The 21,973-nt window shown below is 39.8% G+C and overlaps 1 protein-coding gene across 2 annotated transcripts in view; it reads left to right on the plus strand.

Moving 5' to 3' along the window:
- The window catches only part of LOC117549325 (ceroid-lipofuscinosis neuronal protein 6-like), a 30,337-nt gene that overhangs the window by 1,469 nt on the left and 6,895 nt on the right, over positions 1-21,973 (plus strand). For both annotated transcript variants that reach the window (XM_034221137.1, XM_034221136.1), the window contains exons 2-5: positions 2,943-3,060; positions 3,184-3,282; positions 5,873-6,061; positions 8,699-8,754. In XM_034221137.1, coding sequence (XP_034077028.1) covers positions 2,943-3,060; positions 3,184-3,282; positions 5,873-6,061; positions 8,699-8,754 — 462 coding nt within the window. The remainder of the gene's footprint in view (positions 1-2,942; positions 3,061-3,183; positions 3,283-5,872; positions 6,062-8,698; positions 8,755-21,973) is intronic.

Raw genomic sequence — 21,973 nt, forward strand, 5'->3', positions numbered from 1 at the left:
TATCAACAACTACACACACATTTCTCTGTGTTGTGGTTGACATGATGATGACTGTTAGGAGTTAAGGGAGAGGCTGAGCGTCACCATGAAATGTGCAAATTGACATAAAAATGAATAAAAGGGGGAAAAATGCTCCATGTTTTTTAAGCTGTAAACTTTAACTGTTATGTAAGCCAACTAGACAGACAGTGTATCACTCTTCCTCCTGTACATTAGCAGATAAAAGGCATAACATACTTGAATGAATGTTAAATAAAGAATGCTGGAAATAACTGCATCTCCATTAGCCTATATGCTATGCAGAGACTGCCTTCTTCATGTCGTGAATTGCAGCTGATGTTTTAATATGGCAATTGGCAATTTGACTTATACAACATTCGCAAGTTGTACATTTGACTCATACAATAATTTCACCGACATCTCTTCACCTGCAATAGTGGCCGTATCAAAGCCGTGATTGGTCAGATGTCGATTCATTGCAACGGTGTCGGGTTACAGACGTGCTCCCCTTCTCACCTCTCACTCTCGCGGGGGGTGAGCGGAGAACTGAGCGGAGAACTGCGCACAGCAGCTGAGGCCCTGTGGGCGGGGCCCCCTGCGCAAGGCGGGGCCCCATGCAGCCTGCGTGATTGGCCTGTAGGGAGGGGCGGCCCTGCATATGCACACTAATGACTGCTATCATGTCAGTAGCGGGACTTTAGCATATATAGGATATACAATATATACAAATACACAATATTGGACACAGACTATAAACGGCACAAAGTTTCATTCACTAATGAAAGTCAAACACATGTTTGTTTCCACTGTTTTATTGTGTGCCTGTCGCGATAAGCAAATAATTGACTTATCGTATGATAAATAAAATGAACTTGATACATTTCCATGTACATGAGGATGTGACTAGCAGTTTGAAAGGATGTACTTGAATATATTATCATTATGTCAGTGGTCTAAAATGGTCATACAACGGTGCCGACAATATTATCGTTTATCGCAATAATTTCCGGGAAAATGTATCCAACAAAATTAATTACCGTGAGAGGCCTATACATGAAACACACACACACAAACAAATCTACAGCCTTACTCCAAACTGCCAAATATATTAATTAACACACTCTCTTTTTATCATTTCTACTGGATCTTAGATCTTCGCAATACGGGTCGGGGATTGACCAACCGGCTCCCACTGCTCTGCTGTCTGTTAACGTTGTTAAGAGTGGTGGGGGCGGGGAGGGAGCGGGTCGACAGCTTGAGCAGCTGTCAACTCAACATTGTAAATAACCAACCAAAAACGATCGCCGGTTCATCTTGTTTTTGGCGTGACAATAGTTTGCAGAGCGTGAGATTGAGAGTGAAAGCGTGTGTCACAGGCCAGATGCGTGAGAGTTGGCAACCCTGGCCTAAGGACATCAGTTTGCCTTCAAGAATTGAACAGGAAGTCAACAAATCCAATCATGAAATCAGAACAAGTCGAGATCATGGTTGAGATACCAAAAAACAAAAGCTAGACTAAATACGGTACAGCATAACTCATGTTGTTATCAGACCTTATGTCATAAGTAAATATCATGCACAAAAGAATATAAACTAGCTGTCAATTTAGTAATTGTATTTACATTCAAAATTACAAACAGCTCAAAACTAAAAGGGACACAGGGAGTGCAGCAGACCTTTGCCAAGGCCAAATGCTAAGGTAACCAAATCGGCAAATCATTTGTTTATCCCACACATTATTCAGATCTGCTCCAAATGTTGTGGCTTCGTTCTTGGCTCATGGCCTTTGACCAAGTTTTATGAAAACGGGGCAGTAGGTGATATAACCCTGCAAGCAGTCGAACAACCGAACCAGAAAACATAACCTCTTTGACAGAGAAAATAAAGACAACACTTAAAGACAATGCCCCAAAAAGGGCACTCATGTATTAGATAACATTTTCTTGTCTATATAGAAATATTTTACAAACAGGTGGATTTCACTATATAAGTGAAAGTAACCATGGAACTGAAACCAATTGCTGGAGGCAGAAAAGTGTCTCTTGCACTTCAGTTGTTCGAAGACTGTGTGGCTTGGTTGATAATGTTTTTAATTTCACAACCAGTTTCTGAAAAGGGTCAGTTAGTAGTATTTAGTGGGCACCTGATGAGCAGAAATGGTGTCTTATATATATTATTGTATTATCACACTAGAATAAAAAAAGTTTGTGTTTTCATTCCGTTAGATGAGCTCTTCATATCTACACAGAGCGATGTGAACAGGTTCATCTTCCATACAGGAGGTGTATTACGTTGGTTGCATCTGCAGCCTCACTGCTGAATACCAGAACAACTACACAATGCCCTTTTAAATGCATGGTCGGTCATGACATGCAGTTCGACAACTCTTCTAGTCTCGACTATTTTTCTTATTTGTTCAAACAGCCAATGTTCCTTTTGCATCCTGACAGACAGGGTTCAAGGAGGACCCATATTCAGCCACATTCAGCCTTTTTTTGTCCAAACCATACGTATGGTGACTTAGCTCAGCGTGCAATAGGAAATTGCATAGATGCACACAAAGCACTAAAGGTGAAGAGGTCAGCCAATGGTCCAAACATTAATAGCTGTGATTTCATATTTTCAGACAGCAGGAATAAAGGCAAAATAGCCCACAATAGAATGGCACAAATCATGGATGGTTGCATTTATATACATCAGGATGTTGTGCAATTCTCCCATTTCCCCTTTTTTGTTACACTACCATGGCCTTCTAGAATATATATAAGTGAACAATGTACAAAGTATTTTTTCACTTTTAAGTTATAGACAAACCTTATAGTAAACCTTACTATACTACAGTAATCCCGACATGTCTATCAAACGCTCAACTTCTGTTGTGCCCTTTCGTTTGTAACGTTGTTTTATCACAATTCCCAATCATTGAAAATGTATTTCAACAGCGCTCCTTGTGGATTGAAGGACAATGTGCCACATCAGAGAAGGAACTTCCACTTTGACCTGTGGTTCTGCCTGACTCTGCAGAACTGGATACTGGACTTTGGAAGACCTATTGTCATGGTAAAGAAGATCAATGCGTCTTTCACTTCCCTAATGAAGTTTTAAATGTGAAAAAATATATATATTTACTCCATGTATCATGAGGCAAAACACCAAATAACCTCTTGTTATCTTATGAATTAGATTTTCCTTCCTCTGGAGTGGTTTCCCCTGAACAAGCCCAGTGCTGGGGACTACTTCCACATGGCCTACAACGTCATAACACCATTCCTAATGCTCAAGGTAAGTGTTAACACGATTGCTTTGATGATTGTGAATAATATTAATACAAATTATATTCATTTAAGACTTGTTGAAGAAATGTAAAAACATAGAATATTATATTATTGTGGACCCTCGTTAGGGTACATTAATCTGAGACTGGGATCCATGGTAATGAGGGGGTCTAAGGAGACAAGAACTACGTGCAAAATAAGTATATAATTGTTAATTAAATGATTAAAATATGTTATTTTCCATATCATCAAACATGATTACACACACATTCCTAGCCCATACATTTGTATAATCAGTAGGGATGCACGATAATTATCGGCCCGATAATTATTGGTCCGATATTAGGAATTATGACGTCATCCCGATAAACCCGATACCAGTATTAATAGCCCCGATAATATACAATATATTTTTTGGGTAAAAAAAAGAAAAAAATACTGCGGTGTGGGTGGATTGGGATGAGGGGCGCTTGTTTTTCACTCGGCTCCTCCCGTTTTGCCAGTACTGTGGTATTAGTGGTTTAGGAAGAGGGGGGTTCTTCACAAATCCAGCGCTCCCTAACTCATGCCTGGCTGTGACGTAAATGGTGTGCGGCCGTGAAGCCAGGACAGTAAACAACATGTCGTCGGTGGTATGGGCGTTGGAGCTATGTGCAACTCAAGGCATATGCTCGAACCGGAGCTGCCTGGACGCTGCAATCATGTTGCGCACTATCCGTGCTGAGTGTGCTGACTTTTCGTACAATGTCTGGCTTCCTGCATAAAGTCAAGTGCTCGGCGCAGTTGTGGCGAAATGTCGCTCCTCTGTTTTCATTTAAACAGCTCCGTATATCCGTTAGCGCAGCTAGCTAGCACCAGATGCGAACAACAACAATGCACGTAAGGTCTCTCTCTCGCTCGCTCGGGTCACACATACACACACCCTCCCGGTGCTCCAGATGGCCAGTCGGTGCCTGCCGGTGAGCGTGGAAGTGTGGTCTGCCACAAGCGGGCGACAGGAGCGGGGCTGTCAGCATCAGCTTGTAGATGGTATTTTAAACTCGATGCGCTCTGAAACTACGGGGCGGCCAAGGAAAAAAAATACACATGCGTTAATCGCGTTAAAATAATTAGTGGCGTGTAGTGCCGTGAAAAGAGAGTCGGAGGCGGTGTATTAAGAATGGAGTTCCAATCTTTATTATCCATTCCTTTCAGAGAGGTTAACACATGCACTGCTCTGCCTGATGAGCTAGCAGGAATGGCAGCTAAAGCTACAGGTGTTCCCCACTAAAGGGTCTGTGTGGCAACACAATAAGCAAGGTGAATTATGTCCAATAACGTGTCACCACAGGCGTAACATTTTTTTTATTATCGGTTATCGGTATCGGTCTTGAGAAGCAGGAAGTTATCGGTATCGGTTTCAAAAAACCAATATCGTGCATCCCTAATAATCAGGCCCACTATGGTAACCACCAGAATAAAACATGTAAACAGCCTCATTAATCTTTAAGGTCTAATTAAAATGCAAGGTAATAGCTTTAATTTCAAATCAGGCTTAAATGTATATGAAACAAATTAGAAAAACGTTTTCTCCATAACCTGTTGCTCTATGACACAGCTTCACATATACAGCAGGAGCTAGTTAACCTGAGGTGCCAATTATGAATGACATTTACGGTTGCATATTAATTATGCTAAATCACCTACATTTCCAACAGGGTTTCTGGCAGTGATAGGTTCGCTGTGTGTTACCTTTGCACTCTTGTTTTATCCCTGCAGGGAAATGACATGACTGTGAATAAGAAACAGTGGAGAGACACTGTTTGTAGCCTTTGTATATTAAACACTTTTACACTGATAACATGCAATGGTCACACAGATGTAATGATTTATATTCATCTAAAAAAAATCTCTCCTAGTTTTACACTGATATTGTATACATGTAGTAAACTAATTTCCCATTCCGGCTCAACAATATAGTCCTTTGTTCTTTCAGTGTTGGATATGATTAGCTTGTAATTGAAAACCTTTTGATCCTGTCCATCAATTGCATACAATCACGATGCCAATTGATTATAAGCTTTACAGTATGAGACGGTTATCCGACATGTTACATTATGTCAGCTGATTAAAGCTGCTCCTGTAACTAAGCTGCCTATATAGCTGATACATATCCATTTTAGTTTGCTTCAGTTGACTTTAGAATCAAAATATCATCGATCTGGGGCATTTTTTTCCTGTTGCCACTTTTTCTAAAGCTAAATTGACACGAAGAAACAAGGCAGCCAAAAGTGACAGACCTGCTTTTAAAGGCACAACACTGAAGTTCATTCATGCATCAACAGAGACGTGAAATTCATTTCTGATTATCTGCAGTCTGCCACACCACAGGACTGATAATAACTGCAAAGCATAAATGAAATAAATAAAGCCACATGCTTTTTCTTTTGAAGGAATGGAGGTTAATTTATTGTGAAACAAAAAATATTACTTGTTTTTATGCATATTTTCAGTTGACCTAATTATTTCAAAATGATGAGACCAAAACAATTGATAATTTCGCTTAAGACACAGATGGTGGGATATTTACAGAATGTGTGTGTTGCTGCTCCATCCAGCTGATAGAGCGCAGCCCCAGGGCGCTGCCTCGCTCGGCGGTCTACCTCTGCATCATCACGTTCGTCATGGGAGCCAGCATCCACCTGGTGGGAGACTCCATCAACCATCGGCTCCTGCTCAGCGGCTACCAGCTCCACCTGTCAGTCAGAGAGAACCCCATCATCAAAGACCTCAAACCGGCCTCACTGGTGAGTATCTTCATAACGTTTATTTGTTTGTGTAGAGGTGTAGGGTAAATAATTGTCCATGATGAGTGCACCAGGAACACTGGAATAGCCTGAGGAATGTGTCAAACTGTTGTCAGATTTTTATTTTCTGCTCGTCATGTTTGGATAGTGGGTGATACAACTACTGGGCTCTATGTACATTTTACAGAATCTATGAACATATTTTGAAAAAGAGCTTATCTTACCTGCTTATGACACAAAAAAACTACACGAAACATATCAGTATTGTCAGACTTGTTTGATCCAGCAGAATTAATCCCGCTGTCTAAGAGTGCAGCTAATTTTTCTCCCTGACACATCCTGACTTAAAGCACCATAGTTGTGACAATGATGTTGTCAACAAGATATTGCAGGTTGATGTATGGCATATCTGGGGCAGAATACAAGCCCAGAAGCATGGCTTGTTTTATCTCTCTTCTGCTTTCTGGCAAGTGGGTCCCAGAAGACCCTTAAAGAGTATTTTAAATTACTTAAATGTACTTTTTGATGTTCAAGGTCATCCATTCTAACCATTTCTTAAAGAAGTCTGACATCTAACAAGGCAAGGAATATCATTGAAGCTTGGGCAGAATAAACAAGTGTGTATTATTTTGATCAGTGTTTTTGGTGATATTTTTCCACGACAATCTAAATGGTCCACTACCTATGTTTATTGACAACAAATACTTTAGGTAGCGTACACTTTGCCCTAAAGTTTTTGCAGGTATCTTTTGTGTGGCTGTGATCCGCTCCTAGAAAAAAAAAAGATTGTTTATCCAGCTTTGGTTTGAGCATTGCAGCAGAGAAAAATGTAACTGAATATTTCAGTTATTCAAATTCAAAATAACTCAATAATCGTGTTTACAGCAGTCTATTTTTCTATTTATTTTGCCACAGTAATGGTATTATGTTTTATTTTAGAAGTATTAAAAAGGTCTTAAAGTAATATGTACTTGTTCAAATATGCAGGTACCCTGCATTAGTGACTAAATGACCTGCAATAATGGGATTACCAACGTCAAGAATCTGATTTATTTATTTATCTGTTATACATTTTTTGTTTTATAATAATAATGAGGAAACAATGAAGTATATCTATATTATGAAGCAAATCATGTATAAATACAACGCCATATGCATACATCAAATGTAACTGACACTGTAATCCCCCTACCCCCCACCCTTCATGTTATTGTCCTGTTCTGTTTGTGATGTGTGTGAGCCATGTCCTTGTCCGTATGTTTTTATCTTTGAAAATGTCTAATTAAATATAAATAAAAAATAAAAATCTGATTCCCTACTCCCTACAAAACATTTGGACAGAAGACATAATAAGATAGATAAAGATAGATATATACTTTATTGGTCAAGCGTTACACAAATGAAACATGTTTAAAAGATTCCATAAGATACAAATATAATAGAAATACAAATGATTAATTTCATTTTTAAGTGTATTAAAAGTGTTTGTTGAAAAAAAAAACGGTTGAGGGACGTGATGCTGAGTTCAGGCGCTACAGTGACAGAGTACACAGTTTCTGTTTTTTCCTCCGATGTGTTTGAATTACTAATTTTTATTAAATGTCAGAGTTATTCAAATGTTGTATTTACTTTAATTTGGAACAAGGATGCACCGCCAAAATAAATAATTGTCTCTTTCCAGCAGATTGCTGTTGCTTTCCCTGCGTGGTGTCTAGTTAAAAAACACATATTTACAGCATCAAAACATATTAGGTGTCCCTGCATTCAGAGATCTCTTACTAATACTCGGTGAGTCATTGGTTGACTTCTAGCATACATTTATTTTACATTTGAGTTTGTCAGGTGGTGAAAAAATACATAACAATAACATCACCTACGTATGATCCAAACCCTGTTTTCAATATCTGCACAGAAACACAACTGTAAGTGAATGTAAACAGAGTTATTATCAAACACAACAGCTACCATCTGATATCATTGCTTTTATGCAGACGTCTCTGTTTGAAGGTTTTTAATTTGTTTATGAAGCTGTAGACCTTCAACCCTTCTACAGCGTGTGCACTCAAACCACTTTCATACACACTGACCATAGATTGTGTAACAATGAGGCAAGTGGAAAAGCATGAATTACTTGCAAGGCGTCTTCTTTTTTGTTACTAAAGAAAAGCCAAGACCAGAGCTCAAAGAAGACATTCAAAGGGATTAAACACTACTTTATAAAATTGCATGAGCAGGCTCTGAGGGGGGCTTTGATTGAAATGTAAGGTGTTGGAAATGAATTGATTGGCGCATTCATCTTTTAAGGATTCACAATATAATACAAGTGTAATATTGTATTGTCAACAAACATTGCTTGTTTCACTGAACAAATACTGTACAGTCAAACAATTTGACAAATTTCAAAATAAATGAATGCCTTTTAAAATAAGATAATGAATTATTCTCCTGTCTGAAGATGTGATTTCCACTTAATAAAGGGTCATTTGTACTATAACAATAGGTGGCACTGTTGCATAAGACTGAGTGGAGGACCACAGCGCTCCCCTATCAACAAAGAGGGCGTTACCATATATTGTGCCATTAAAACATACCTGAGTTTCTTATTACATTCAATATGTTTTTGTCTTGCCTTCACAGATTGACTCCTTTGAGCTGCTGTATTTCTATGACGAGCAGCTCGGACACTTGATGTGGTAGGTCTATATGAGGATTGTTATTGTTGTGTCCATAAGCAGTGCTGGGAAATGACTTGAATATAGCAGAATAAGAGAATGCATAAACCCATCAAGTGTAGATTCAGAGAAATATAGATTTGCATACACTTATTAGTGTGTTGGAATCAGTAGCTGTTTTCCACGTCTTAATACAGATCAGATCTAACTATGAGCAGACTGAGCCGGACATACAGTTTACACCAGCTGTGTGAAGTCCAGAGGTTCGACTTGACCCTAATGCATGCTGGGAAGAGAGGGGAAGAATCAGTCATTTTGCCTGAAAAAAGTGTTTAAATATCTTTGAAATTATGAGCAATAAGAGGTATAACTCTCTATTTCCATGTACTAAGACCTCAAGTGGTTGTTGTTTAAAGGTGCCCTATTATGCTTTTTGGGGTTTTCCCTTTATGGTAGTTAAAAAATCAGGCAAAAAAGGCAATGCAATAATACAGAATAAGCTTACATATTACTACATAGAAGAAAAGCACACACATTAGTTGTACTAGAATAAAAATACAAGATAAATAAGTAGGTAAGTACACAGCATGTCTAAAAAATGATGAGCAGCAACTTCAGAACTTAGTGACATATGTAAGGTGTTGAGACCTTACAAAAATGAAGATTGATAGTTATGTATTATATAGTTCTGCAATGGCTAAAACCCCAAAGTTCCCTCCAGAGGGAGTTTCTCTCCCCTCTGCCTAAAAGGGAGGGAGTGTGTGGGAGAGACTCTTTAGTTCACTTCTGTAACGTAGTGATATCTCCATGTAACACTTGCGCTTCCATTGGCTAGTGCTCCAACACATTGTACGTGATTCCATAAAGTTCACATAGTGAGGCTAAGGGCAGGATATCTCTCAGCGATTGACCAATCACAACAGAGCTGGCCAGCTAACCAATCGTTTCAGATAGAGGGGAAAAAGAGGTGCTGCAACAAAGGCAAAACAAAAATGAAGCACTTTTTGAACATTAAAGCATGTAAACTCGTCACAGTAGTCACAAAATACAAACATGAACCTGAGCAGAATAGGGCCCCTTTAAAATAAAGTAGAAAAAACGAATTTCCATCATAGCCCAAAGGACCAGAGAACGTTTGGTAATTGACTAATTATTTCTGCTCTAGTTAATACGGTGGGCCTGAAGTGCAAGACACCACAGCATTTCAGAAAACACTACAGCATTTCACAAAACACAACAGCATTTCACAAAACGCCACAGCAATTCACATTGGACGGAAAGGGTATTTCTTTAGGGAGAACACTTCTTGTTTGTGATTGGACAGAGCCAGCCAGAGAAGCACTGCTGTGATTGGTTGTTTTTGCTGCCAGTCAAGAAATGACGCTTCGTGATTGGTCAACACCCGACAGCGAAATATGTCCCAACCTATGGTCCCAACATATCAGCCGTTAGCACACACTCAGAGCTCCTCATATCTGTTCAGAAACTGGACAAAAGTTAAACATGTACAAACCACAGACTGTCTATGTCATGGTGAATACAGTCGCTGCTTTATTTATGTCTGTATGACGTTGTTGTGAGTGTGGACGGAGCAGCAACAGGTTATGTTGGGAACACGGCGTGCAAAAGTATACAGGTCGTGCTGCAGCTAGATTTTCCTGTCCTCTGTCAGAAGGTGTTGGCGACGGACGTGCAAGGAAGAATGGGTTTCCACAGGCTGTTCCAGTTTAACTACTTTATTGATTTCCAGGGTAGTACATTTTACATGCAATGGTAGTTGGATGGGTGTGTGAATGGGTGTGGTATGTGTAACATAAAGATAAACAGGTATGAACAAACATGTAATACAGAGGGACAATGACTAGTGACCGGGCAGACAAAGAAATGGCACAATTAGCTGGCCTATGCGGCCAAAGGCCGCAACAGAATGGCGACTGAAGTGACACGTTATTACATAAAGTAATTAACTATTACAAACAATCCCGCATGAACAACATACAGGAATGCACACAATGAAGTCTCTATAATGACTACAATATAAAGAACACTGCATACATTTGGCCCCTGCATCAACTTGGCGTTACATTGTTCATTATGCAATGTGAGGGAGCGTGCCTGGTGCGGCCGCACCTCGTGCTGTCCCATAGTCAGCATAGCAAAGTTAGCGGCTATTGCTAACTGCCGTCTATTGCAGAGTAAGCTCTGTATTATGAACATTAAACCACCAATAACAAAACTAGGCAAGAATATATGCACTTACATTTTCATGCACGCACACATGTCCACAACACACAAATTGAACAACACTCCGGTTTCACTATGAGTGGTCGCATTTTCGAGAGCTCCCGCTTTGGCGGTTATTCCTCACGATTTTTTACATATTTCATCCTCCTGACAATATGGATTATGGACTTGTTAGTGTATTCTATAACCCCGAAGGCAGGAGAGACTGAAAAGAGTCAAGGGAAGCTTATAAAAGTTAACAGCATTTAATTACACAAAAGATGTGGTGGTGTACAGTACAAAATGAAATGTGCGAGTGGAGGCGTTCTCCTCATCCGCCCGGTCAGTCCAGGTCACCCGGTAGAAAGAGGTCAATCCTTGGCTTGCTCTTCCTGTTGTCATCGGAGGTCTTCTCCTATTGGTCGGGGGCGGGTCCAATGCAATTTCTGCCTTTTTCTGTTGTTAAATTATATCATTCTGGTGTCTGTGGTTATTTAAACATCCCCTAATAAACGTTATTCAGCGGTAATAAATGAGTGCTAAACCCAGTGTGCTCAGTGTACAACATCACATGTCATTTCACCTTTGATTCACGGTTTGAAAATGCAGCATTTCGCCACATGCTAATGCTAACCGGAAATGAAGAATTTTCAGAATAAAAGTATTAAGTTAATAGTTAGTGAACTTCCGGTTTTTCAGAATAAAACTGATTTAAATTAAATAGTGTATTTAATTCAAATTACGCCATACCAACATTGATTTTAATTTCTAACAATCCCTCCTTACATACCCTTTAAGGTATGTAAATAATATTGAAATCAATTAGTTCTTCATCCGAACATTGCATGGTACATAACTCATAAAAGTAAAAAAATACAAATAAGAATACATATTCATCATAAATATGAAGTTTTTCATAACTTCTAGCTTAAACCTTTAATGTCACTTTGTAAAATAGCAGCAATTAGCTTGGTATGGAAAACGTCTAACTCCCTCCTTTCACATCATAAATCATCTTCTTACTGTATCTGGTGTAAAGGCACTTGTTCTTTTACAAAGTATAAGAAGGCTTAAACTATCTGAAAATAGCTAAATATTACTCTTTATTTACTTTTACTGTGTCTCTGGTGTAATTTATGAATCTCTGCTGGTTCTAGTAGATATAGTTCTCCCCATCCACATTCTTGTTGGTTGTGGGACAGAGGAATAATAATTCAGAACCTGCTGATATTTGAATCTTACTACTGGGCATATGTTACAAACAAAAAACATCTTCATGGTGAACTAAATAAAATCCTTGTAATATTTCTCAAATCTAAATATAACAATGAACTATTCCTGTTTGTGGTAAAGACACACACTAACGTTATGTAATACAATTTCATTATGGATTCAAAAACAACTAAAGTCATGATGCTGTCAGAGTGAATGATTTCCTGAGTGTATCTGTCCTGTAAGGTACGTCATTCTCTGCTTGGATCGTGTGCAGAAATCCCATCGATTGCACCTGGCAATACGGCTTCTACCTGTCTATTATCAAGCTGAAAAATGAATACAGAATTCCAACATACGGTCATCAAATGTCTTTCTATTATGAATTTAAATTAAATGTATATCCCCATAATGAACTAAACAATAAAGTCTATGGCTTTTACTTCTAATTCTTTACCAGGCTAGTTACAATATGTTGTCTAAATTAAATTCGGTATCATTACATTACTATGTTTTAGCTTAACTTAACTGTAATATGTTCTTTCTACATTTCAAACCTCAGTTACTCTAATGTCTGTTAAAATATTACAAAATTGCCTAACTATCACAGGTCAACTTCTTCGGTATTCTATTCTGGAATTACATCTCTCACAGTAGCCCCTTGGCCACTGCTTCTGTGTTACCTGTTATAATTCAATCAATATTTAGAAACATCTCAACATTCATCAAACAGTATCTTATCCCCAGATATGGAGCAGGTTAATTATAAAACTATCATTCAATGCTCAGTTTGAACATCTGGGTTGGGGCGGAAGGTTTCTGTCAATCCTTAAAAGAAAAATTTAAATTGTGAATTTTACAGCCATGTTGACATTATACATACTCCCCCCTTTTACACATGAACTCATGTGTAACAAAACCCTGTAATGGGGAGGGGAACAATCAGGTAATTGGTTAGGGACATAACGAACATTATTTACAATTTTACATCAATTATCATTATTTCCACAGTAAACACTTCAGTGAAAATAAGTGTTCCTCTCCGTCCTTCAGGCCTAAAAGAAACAGAATCTTCAGATTTTAGTTTTACATTTGCAAACCGCCAACTCATGTGGGAGTAAAATATCATCAAGTAGATTAGAACCGGGTCACATGTGCGGTTTCCCCTTTTTGTGGAATTTTTAGGAAACCTCTCGTTTCCCTTGGAGCTCCAAAATAATATGTTAGTCCAAAAACATGCTTGGTTAGTTATTGTTTTAGAATCATGCAGTTACACTGATCACATGCCGGCATTCATTCACACTCACACTGTCTGGTTGTCATGTCAGGTTTGGTCAGGTACACCCCAGAGTCAGTCATGGACAGTGCTTTTGTCACACTGTCAGTCAGGGTCAAAGGTCGTTTGGTCTCGGTCTTTTGGCCATGTCGTGCTCTGCAGAGTCTTTTCAGAGGTATTTCAGCATAGGCGGGTACCCTTTATCTACAAAAATATGTCATATGTGGAGCGCCATTCCTTATTCATTCACGATTTCAACTATGATTTTCAAGATGATTCTAACTTTTCATTGGGACTTCTGCCTCCCACTTTTCCTGAAACTTGGTACAAAACTCACTTCCTTAGAGTACTACTACTGCAATTCATTTACACCTAATTAGTATTAAAATGTCTAATGATCTATTTCAGAAACTTGTGTACATAATTATCTTGAGTCAAAACATTACTAGGATCTGTGTAGCTCTGCATTTCATAGCTCATTATACTCATTTATCTTTAATTCTGGTTTACTTAAAAAACAATGTTAAACTCTTTAGCAGTGTGTGGAACCTTGGGTGTCCGAACATGCAACAATTACTCCCTCCTTTATCAAGGATTCAAAACAGAAGTCATTTTATATTTCCATCTTAAAGCCCTCTTATGGTAATAACTATGCTACAATGGTGAAATCAATACTTTAGATTGGAATTTTATATTTGGCTTGGCACCAGCTCTCCATTTAACGTTATCCATACAAATAAAGATTTGTCCTATAGAGTGGTTCCTAAAACTATCCTTTTAATGGTGATCAATATTGTAACAAATGAGATCACTACTTTATTCACACGTGAATAAAAATCTCTTAAAGAATGATTTGTTAAAAGATTGAAGAATATGGTTCTACTCTGTCATGTCTTCCCCTTTATCCCTCAGTGTGTTTTAGGATGATTCTCATTTTACTTTAATCTGTCTTTACGTATTTATGAAGTTAATTCAAGTTATTTAAATGTGCGTTTTGTGAATAAGTGTGTTTATGTGTAAACTCACTCATTCCCGTTCTCCTTTTCTCCTCCCCTGGTTTTCTCAAGCCGTGACCCCGGCCTCCTCACTTCTAATCGACCATGCCAACTCCTCTGATTCCGTCTTCTCTTCAGTCCATCAGCTGTTGAATCCATCCTGTAACTTTTTTAGGCAGCCATTGGCCCAGTCACATCTGCAGCCCCATCGTGCCACTGTTGTTGCACTGCTTTGCATTTCATCTCCTCCTTTACAGTCTCTCTGCTGTTTTTATGGAGGGCGGATTCTGCTCTTGTGTCCCACACTCGGCTCTTGTGCCAAATCTCGTGGCTCAGCTTGGAACTTCATGCCCTGTCTGAGGGGCTGATGAGAGTATCTCTCTGTATGTCAGCATGCTGTTTGGTTCTGGATGCCACAGGTGGAGATAGTTCTGGCTGCCGTCTTGTTGTTGTTGTTGTTGTTGTTTCAGCTCTGGTTCTCTGTCTGTTCGATGGAGAAGGAGGAGTCTCCTGTTGGGTTAGGTATTTTGTCTGTTTGGAGGGTCGGGATCGTAGCCTTTCTAACTCAGAGGGGGAGTCCAGGTCCCGGTACACATTACCTATAAGAAGTCTAGCACACTGAGGTTAAATAAATCCAACCCTTTCCACTCTGTCTCTTTCTAATCATACTATCTGTCTTAGTTGTTAAATGCCATCTAAACAACATAATTAATGTCTACTAATGATATTACAAAAACTCACTCTAAAAATTGTTTCATCCATTGCTACATATTTACCCAACACAACTCTGAAATACTTACATGTTTCCAGCATCACATATTCCACACACTACGAAAGAACATCTCCATATTTTCTCCAATATTTTAAATCCCACTGTTATTTAGAACAATAGTAAACCTGCAGAGCACACCAATTGGATCACAGTAATGACATTTGAATCAAGTGTAGGCCTATGTCTACTTTCCACCATACTTATTACTTTTGCTGAACATTTATTTATATTGTCTAACTTCCTTGTCTATGATGTGCAAACAGTTCGAGTGTAAAATGTGTTTTTCTCAATGTATTTACACTACAGATTCTTGAGTTTACTCATCTCCTGGTGCTGTCGTTGTAAAAAATGTTCAATTCCTTATTGTTTTTTGTACCAGTTTTCCAAAATCAGTTCCAACTGCCGTGCCGTTTCTGGAAAGGTGGCGGTACGGCTACACAATGTGTAAGAAGGTGCCAACATGTTCCTTTTTTAACTTTGATCCGGAGCGCATCTGCAGTGCGTTCTACAACTTCCCATGGTCCACTCCATACAGGTTGCAACAAGTTCATCTTGTGGATTTTTACATTTACCCAATCACCTGATCCAACAGAAATATTCGTCATGGCCCTGGCATATGCTTCCGCCTCAATATTTCTAAAATCTAACGCTGGTTCTCCTCTGTATTGTGAGGTGCTACCTTGTGGTGGATATTGCTGAGTGGGGCAATCTCTGGCCAGATGTCTACAATCTCCACATATGAAGCAGCCATCATCCCTTCTTCCTCTTGATCGTTGCTTTCCTCTCCATTGTCCCTTTTGTTGATGCTGTATGGGAGTGTATACCTGTGCTTGCGGCTGTACTTGGTTAGGAAGATACACAGGTATTTGCTGTTGAATATACTGTGGTGCTTGTGGCTGTACTTGCGTAGGAAGATACACAGGTGTCTGCTGTTGAAGATACTGTGGTGCTTGTGGCTGTACTTGCGTAGGAAGATACACAGGTGTCTGCTGAACCTGGTTTTGTGGACATACACTTCCTCCTCCGCTTTGTTGAACTGTTGGAGGTGTCCGCCCTGCCTTCTCTGCTAGTATGGCCATCTGATTTGTCGATTTCTTGTTTTTATTAGCTTCGGCATCTTTCTCAGCTACTTGTATCTTCAAAAGTCTTAGTTTTAGTGTTTTAATTTCTTCATCATTTTCCCCCTTTGTTGCCTGGTATTTCATATCGTAGTGAATGAGATGTAGTCTCCATTCTTCAATGGGTTTAGCGTCTAATCCCACCACGTCTCCCAGGCCTGCCTGCACTGATCGGGGAAGGGCTTTAATGACAGCGTTCTTCCACAACATTACAACAGCCGGAGAAACGTCATGCCGTTCTCCAGTGCAGTCCTCCCACACTCCTTCACATCTCTTCAAGAAGGCATGCATTTCTTCCCCCGGTTCTTTTCTCAGGCTGTTGAGGGCATGTAAATTGCGTGTTGTCGGGTAGATGTGACGAATAGCAGCCCAATAATTCGACCTGATATTGTTGAATGAAGTTTCATCTGGGTCGTGCGTGCAATTGGCCTCGGAATCTACTGCTCTTGCCTCTAGTCTTCCTTCTATCCGTCCAAGCAGGGCCCTCATGTCTCCCAAGCACAGGTGGTCTTGGACAGTGTACTTCTCCAGATCAGTAACCCACTTCTGACCTCCTTTCGTGAGTGGAGGTAGCTTTGACACTAATGCTTCCATGTCCCTGTGAGTCCATGATTGGTATTGAAATCCTCCTCTTCCAGCCGCTATCAATGGCATGGAGGTATGTGCACCGGTCTTGGTTCTTTTAGTTGTCTTGGTTCTTCTAGTTTTGGGGCATGTCCCAGGGTAATGTTGCTCGTTTTCGTCACTACTATTATTCTCAGGAGGAGATGCAAAACTGCGTTGTTGCTGTGACTGTTCATGGTATGGGGAGTGTCTACTGGTTTCAGACTGTGTACCGCTGTCGTCATATTCATCTCCCCGTCCATTGGAATAGTCAGGAGAGTAGTTTGTTCTGCGTTTTCTTTGAGTTCTTCGTTCTTCTTGTTCTCTCCTTTGTCTATCTGCCATCATGTCCTGGAATCTTACATCGTCTTGTTGCCTCTCCGCCAGAAGTAGTTGGTATTTATCTTCCTCCCTTTGTCTTTCTGCAATAATGTCATTATGGGCTTCAACTGCCTTCCGTCTTTCTTCAATAATGTCATTATGGGCTTCATCTGCCTTTCGTCTCTCCTCCATTCCTCTGATGAGTTCTGCTTCAATGCTTCTGTTGAGCTCCTCGTCCATTCTTCTGTCGAGTTCCTCCATTCTTCTGTCGAGCTCTTCGTGTCTTCTGCCGAGTTCTGCTTCCATTCTTCTGCCGAGTTCTTCCATCAGCTGGTTGACACTGGATAGGATTCTTACCTCAAACGCCAATTCTTTCTCATTTGGGGCTTGAATCGAAGCTTGGTGAGAAGGGTTGTTCTCTGATATGTCTGGAGGAGACACTTCGGTCAGGCTTGGATACTGCTTTGGAGTTTGGATAAGTGGAGCCTCTTTTGTCATTTCTGCTGTGTCTTCATTTACTGGCAGATCTTCTGCGATGGATGTCAGATGGATTAACAGACATGTAACCCTAACTTTTCTTTTTTCAGCTTTTTTCATAGCGCTTTTAGCTGGTCCATACCAAGGGGTTTGTACGGCTTTGATCCATGCTTTTTCCTGTTGTAGGTATTCAGCATTCTCATGTTCAACTACAGCTTTTCTATGGGCTTCCGTTGGTCCAGGTTGATCATCTGCTGGAATCAATCCTCTCGTTTGCCACTGTTCCAACAGTTTCTCTATTTGGTTCCATGTCTTCTGTCTATGACTTGGACACGTTAAAGCATCTGATCTGATGTTTACTCTCGCCTTAATATCTGCAGTTGTGCCTGGCACTGTGAGTGCTCTTAACTCTGGCGACATGTTTCTTAAGTACACCGATAATATTATTAAGTTTATCAAAATGAATGACTAATCCTCTGAATAGTACCCTTGTATTCTTTATAAAGATATCCTATGTCATCTGAACTTAACTTTAAAATCTTGTAATTTTTTCAATTTTTTTACAGAATTTGGAAAAATAAATTTAAATGTTGTAAAACTGAGATTGGAAAATCAAAATTAGACAAATTAAATTAAAATTTTGAAATTATGCAAATTTTTTAAAATCTGAACAAATAAATAAAAATGAACAGTGTATGGTTTTGACTTTGTAAAAATAGGAATATGGTGCAAATCCAAATAAACCGTGGACAGTGTATACTCAAGTTGAGTTCATGAAATTATGCAAATGTCATAAAATGTGTTAACTACAATACTTCAATTCAAAGAAACCACATGTAATCTTTATCTGTGTGGTGAAGAATGTATTAACTGTAATACTTATTATGTCCGATAGGGGAGCTGTTTTATTTGTAACTCCTCTCAAATGTATCAACTAGTACTTCCGGTTCATAAACATACTTCCTGTTTATTTCAAAATATAAAGTTCAAAGTACTTTCTTTGAAAAGCATGAAAAACAAAACAACTCAATCTACTCTCAACGTTCATCTACACCATCCCTGTGTATTTAATCAGTAGTTACCGGTTGTATCTTTACTCGAAGTATTTCACCATCTAGTAATGCTAACTGGCTAGCTTAGCAGTATAGCATTAACCGCATGTGACTGGGGGAAGGGGAACAATGGAAACACTCAACATCTGCATATAAATAACCACACTGATTGACAATACAAAACACAATCTTCATTTATCTTAGCTCTAAATTATATAGATGCTGACCCTAAAAGCCGATCTCATACCAATCTTGTACACAATCGTTTCGGCTTAGAAGATCACACAAAAATATACTTTTTGGCTTAAAAACTCCACACAATATACGTTATTAAACCAGACTACGCAGGTTTAACACATCGAACATATAGACTAACATGAATGGACCCAGTCCAGTGTAAAACAGATCAGGTCTGGTACCTACCCAGAGGTATTTAACACAATGTGAACCCTATCCCAGATAAAATTCTGCCTCACCAGAAGGTCTTAATATGTAATATTCACATTATCGGGCGGCGCCGAAGATACAACAGAGACGAATAGAAACACTATATACAATCTCCACACCACTCGCAATCACCACGGAATTAAACAGGTAACTGTCTCACCTTTCGTTTAGGCCCAGCCAAAAACTCATTTTCTGCAGGCTAGTGTGATGCTAGTTAGCTTGCAGCATTCCCCTCTCTTCCAGCTCTATCCCGCTTCAGAGCCCACCCAGGGACGCCATGTTAGTGTATTCTATAACCCCGAAGGCAGGAGAGACTGAAAAGAGTCAAGGGAAGCTTATAAAAGTTAACAGCATTTAATTACACAAAAGATGTGGTGGTGTACAGTACAAAATGAAATGTGCGAGTGGAGGCGTTCTCCTCATCCGCCCGGTCAGTCCAGGTCACCCGGTAGAAAGAGGTCAATCCTTGGCTTGCTCTTCCTGTTGTCATCGGAGGTCTTCTCCTATTGGTCGGGGGCGGGTCCAATGCAATTTCTGCCTTTTTCTGTTGTTAAATTATATCATTCTGGTGTCTGTGGTTATTTAAACATTCCCTAATAAACGTTATTCAGCGGTAATAAATGAGTGCTAAACCCAGTGTGCTCAGTGTGCTCAGTGTACAACATCACATGTCATTTCACCTTTGATTCACGGTTTGAAAATGCAGCATTTCGCCACATGCTAATGCTAACCGGAAATGAAGAATTTTCAGAATAAAAGTATTAAGTTAATAGTTAGTGAACTTCCGGTTTTTCAGAATAAAACTGATTTAAATTAAATAGTGTATTTAATTCAAATTACGCCATACCAACATTGATTTTAATTTCTAACAGACTCCTACCTCAACTCATCAATGAGGCAACATCACTTAGAGAAGGAGAGTAATGAAAGCGGGGATAAAATGAACCACAATGACTTTTACCTTCTCAACGGCTGGGAAAGGAAACACCTCGCTTTTGGAAGTGCAAGCATTCATGCATTATTAACTGCAAACCCGACGCGAAAGTACTTACCCCCGTCAGGCAAACTAGACCGAAGAAGTATGATCGTCTTGGTCTTATTGTTAGCGGGAGACATCCATCTGAATCCGGGCCCGGTGCAGACAAGAAGCCAGTCCTGCAGGCTCGAGGAGCTAGCATCACAATTAGCATCAGAACTAGCATTTATTCCGCTGCAACAACAACTACGCGACGACAACAGAGACCGTGGAGACAGCGGAGACCGAGGAATTAACGGAGACTTCGAGATTCCCCCGGGGACGCCTCGGCAGACAGACACGCATGAGGCAGTGACGAGAGGAAGAGAACCGAGATCCGAGGGAACAAATATCCGCCATGTTGTTAGCCACCCTGCTAGCATATCAACGGCTAAAGCTACAACGGAGCCTCCCTCCCCCCACCACCACCACCCCACCTCTCCAAACACCACGGCAAGCCGGTTGCTGTACCGGACAAAGACAAATATCTGCAAGCTGACGACATTGTGCATTTAAGCAACATAAATGGACTACATATTTTTCATCTGAACACTAACAGCCTGAGACACAAACTGGCTGAACTCAGGCAGCTATTCATGAACGGTAAGGCAAGCATATTATGCTTTTCTGAGACCAAATTGGACAATTCCATTACAGATTCAGAGATTGAAATTGAAGATTATCTTGTAGTGAGAAGGGACAGGAACGTGAATGGAGGTGGTGTCTGCATGTACATACATAAAGACACAAATTTCAAAAACCGTACTGACCTGCATCATGAACATATTGAATCTGTGTGGGTTGAAATTCTTTTTGACAATGCTAAATCTGTAATAGTCGGGACAATCTATAGACCATCGGAACAGAGTGACTTTTATGATACATTAGATGGGTGTTTGGCTGATGTGGGGGATGTAGAGACAATTATTATTGGAGACTGGAACACGGATATGCAACTTAAAGACACGTCCGTCTTCAAGTCCTTCAGTAGGATTTGTGATCTGCACGGCTTCAGCCAGCTAATCACCCAACCCACCCGGGTATGTGAAACAACACAAACTACCATTGATCTCATTCTGACCTCTGACAAGTCCAGGATCTCCAGTAAAGGGGTTATAGCATGCGGTTTAAGTGATCATTATATAATATTCTGTACCCGCAAAAAGCTAAAACAAAGGGCCGGCTGTCACAAAACAGTCATATCTAGAGACCTCAAAAACTACTCTAGCGAGGCCTTTAACCTAGAACTGGAGAGCCTGGACTGGTCAGATGAGCTCAGTGGTACACAAGTTGAAGAAACATGGCTTGGTTTCAAAAACAAATTCTCTGCAATACTCAATGATTTGGCCCCCCTAAGAACAACCAGGGTAAAAAATCGCGCTGAGCCGTGGATGCACTCCGGCATACTGACCGCCATGAAAACCAGACACAAAAAATGCTCTGAGTTTCATAAAAGTCAGTCAATGCTTTCCAAAAGCACGAGCAGTGAACTCCAGGCCCACGTGACTGAACTCAAAATTGAAAGAAACAGACTAAGAAATGACGTAAGCTCCATGATCAAAACTGCCAAAAAGAATTTCATCAATGTCAAAACTGAGGAAAACAAAAATAAACCCCGTGAACTTTGGAAATTACTCAATAACCAGCTTGGCTGCAGTAAAAAACTCAAACATAAAGACAGATAACAGGCTCATCACAGACAAACTGGATGTGGCCAAGTACTTGAACA

Source organism: Gymnodraco acuticeps, unplaced genomic scaffold (assembly GCF_902827175.1).
Source record: "Gymnodraco acuticeps unplaced genomic scaffold, fGymAcu1.1, whole genome shotgun sequence".
Lineage (NCBI taxonomy): Eukaryota > Metazoa > Chordata > Actinopteri > Perciformes > Bathydraconidae > Gymnodraco > Gymnodraco acuticeps.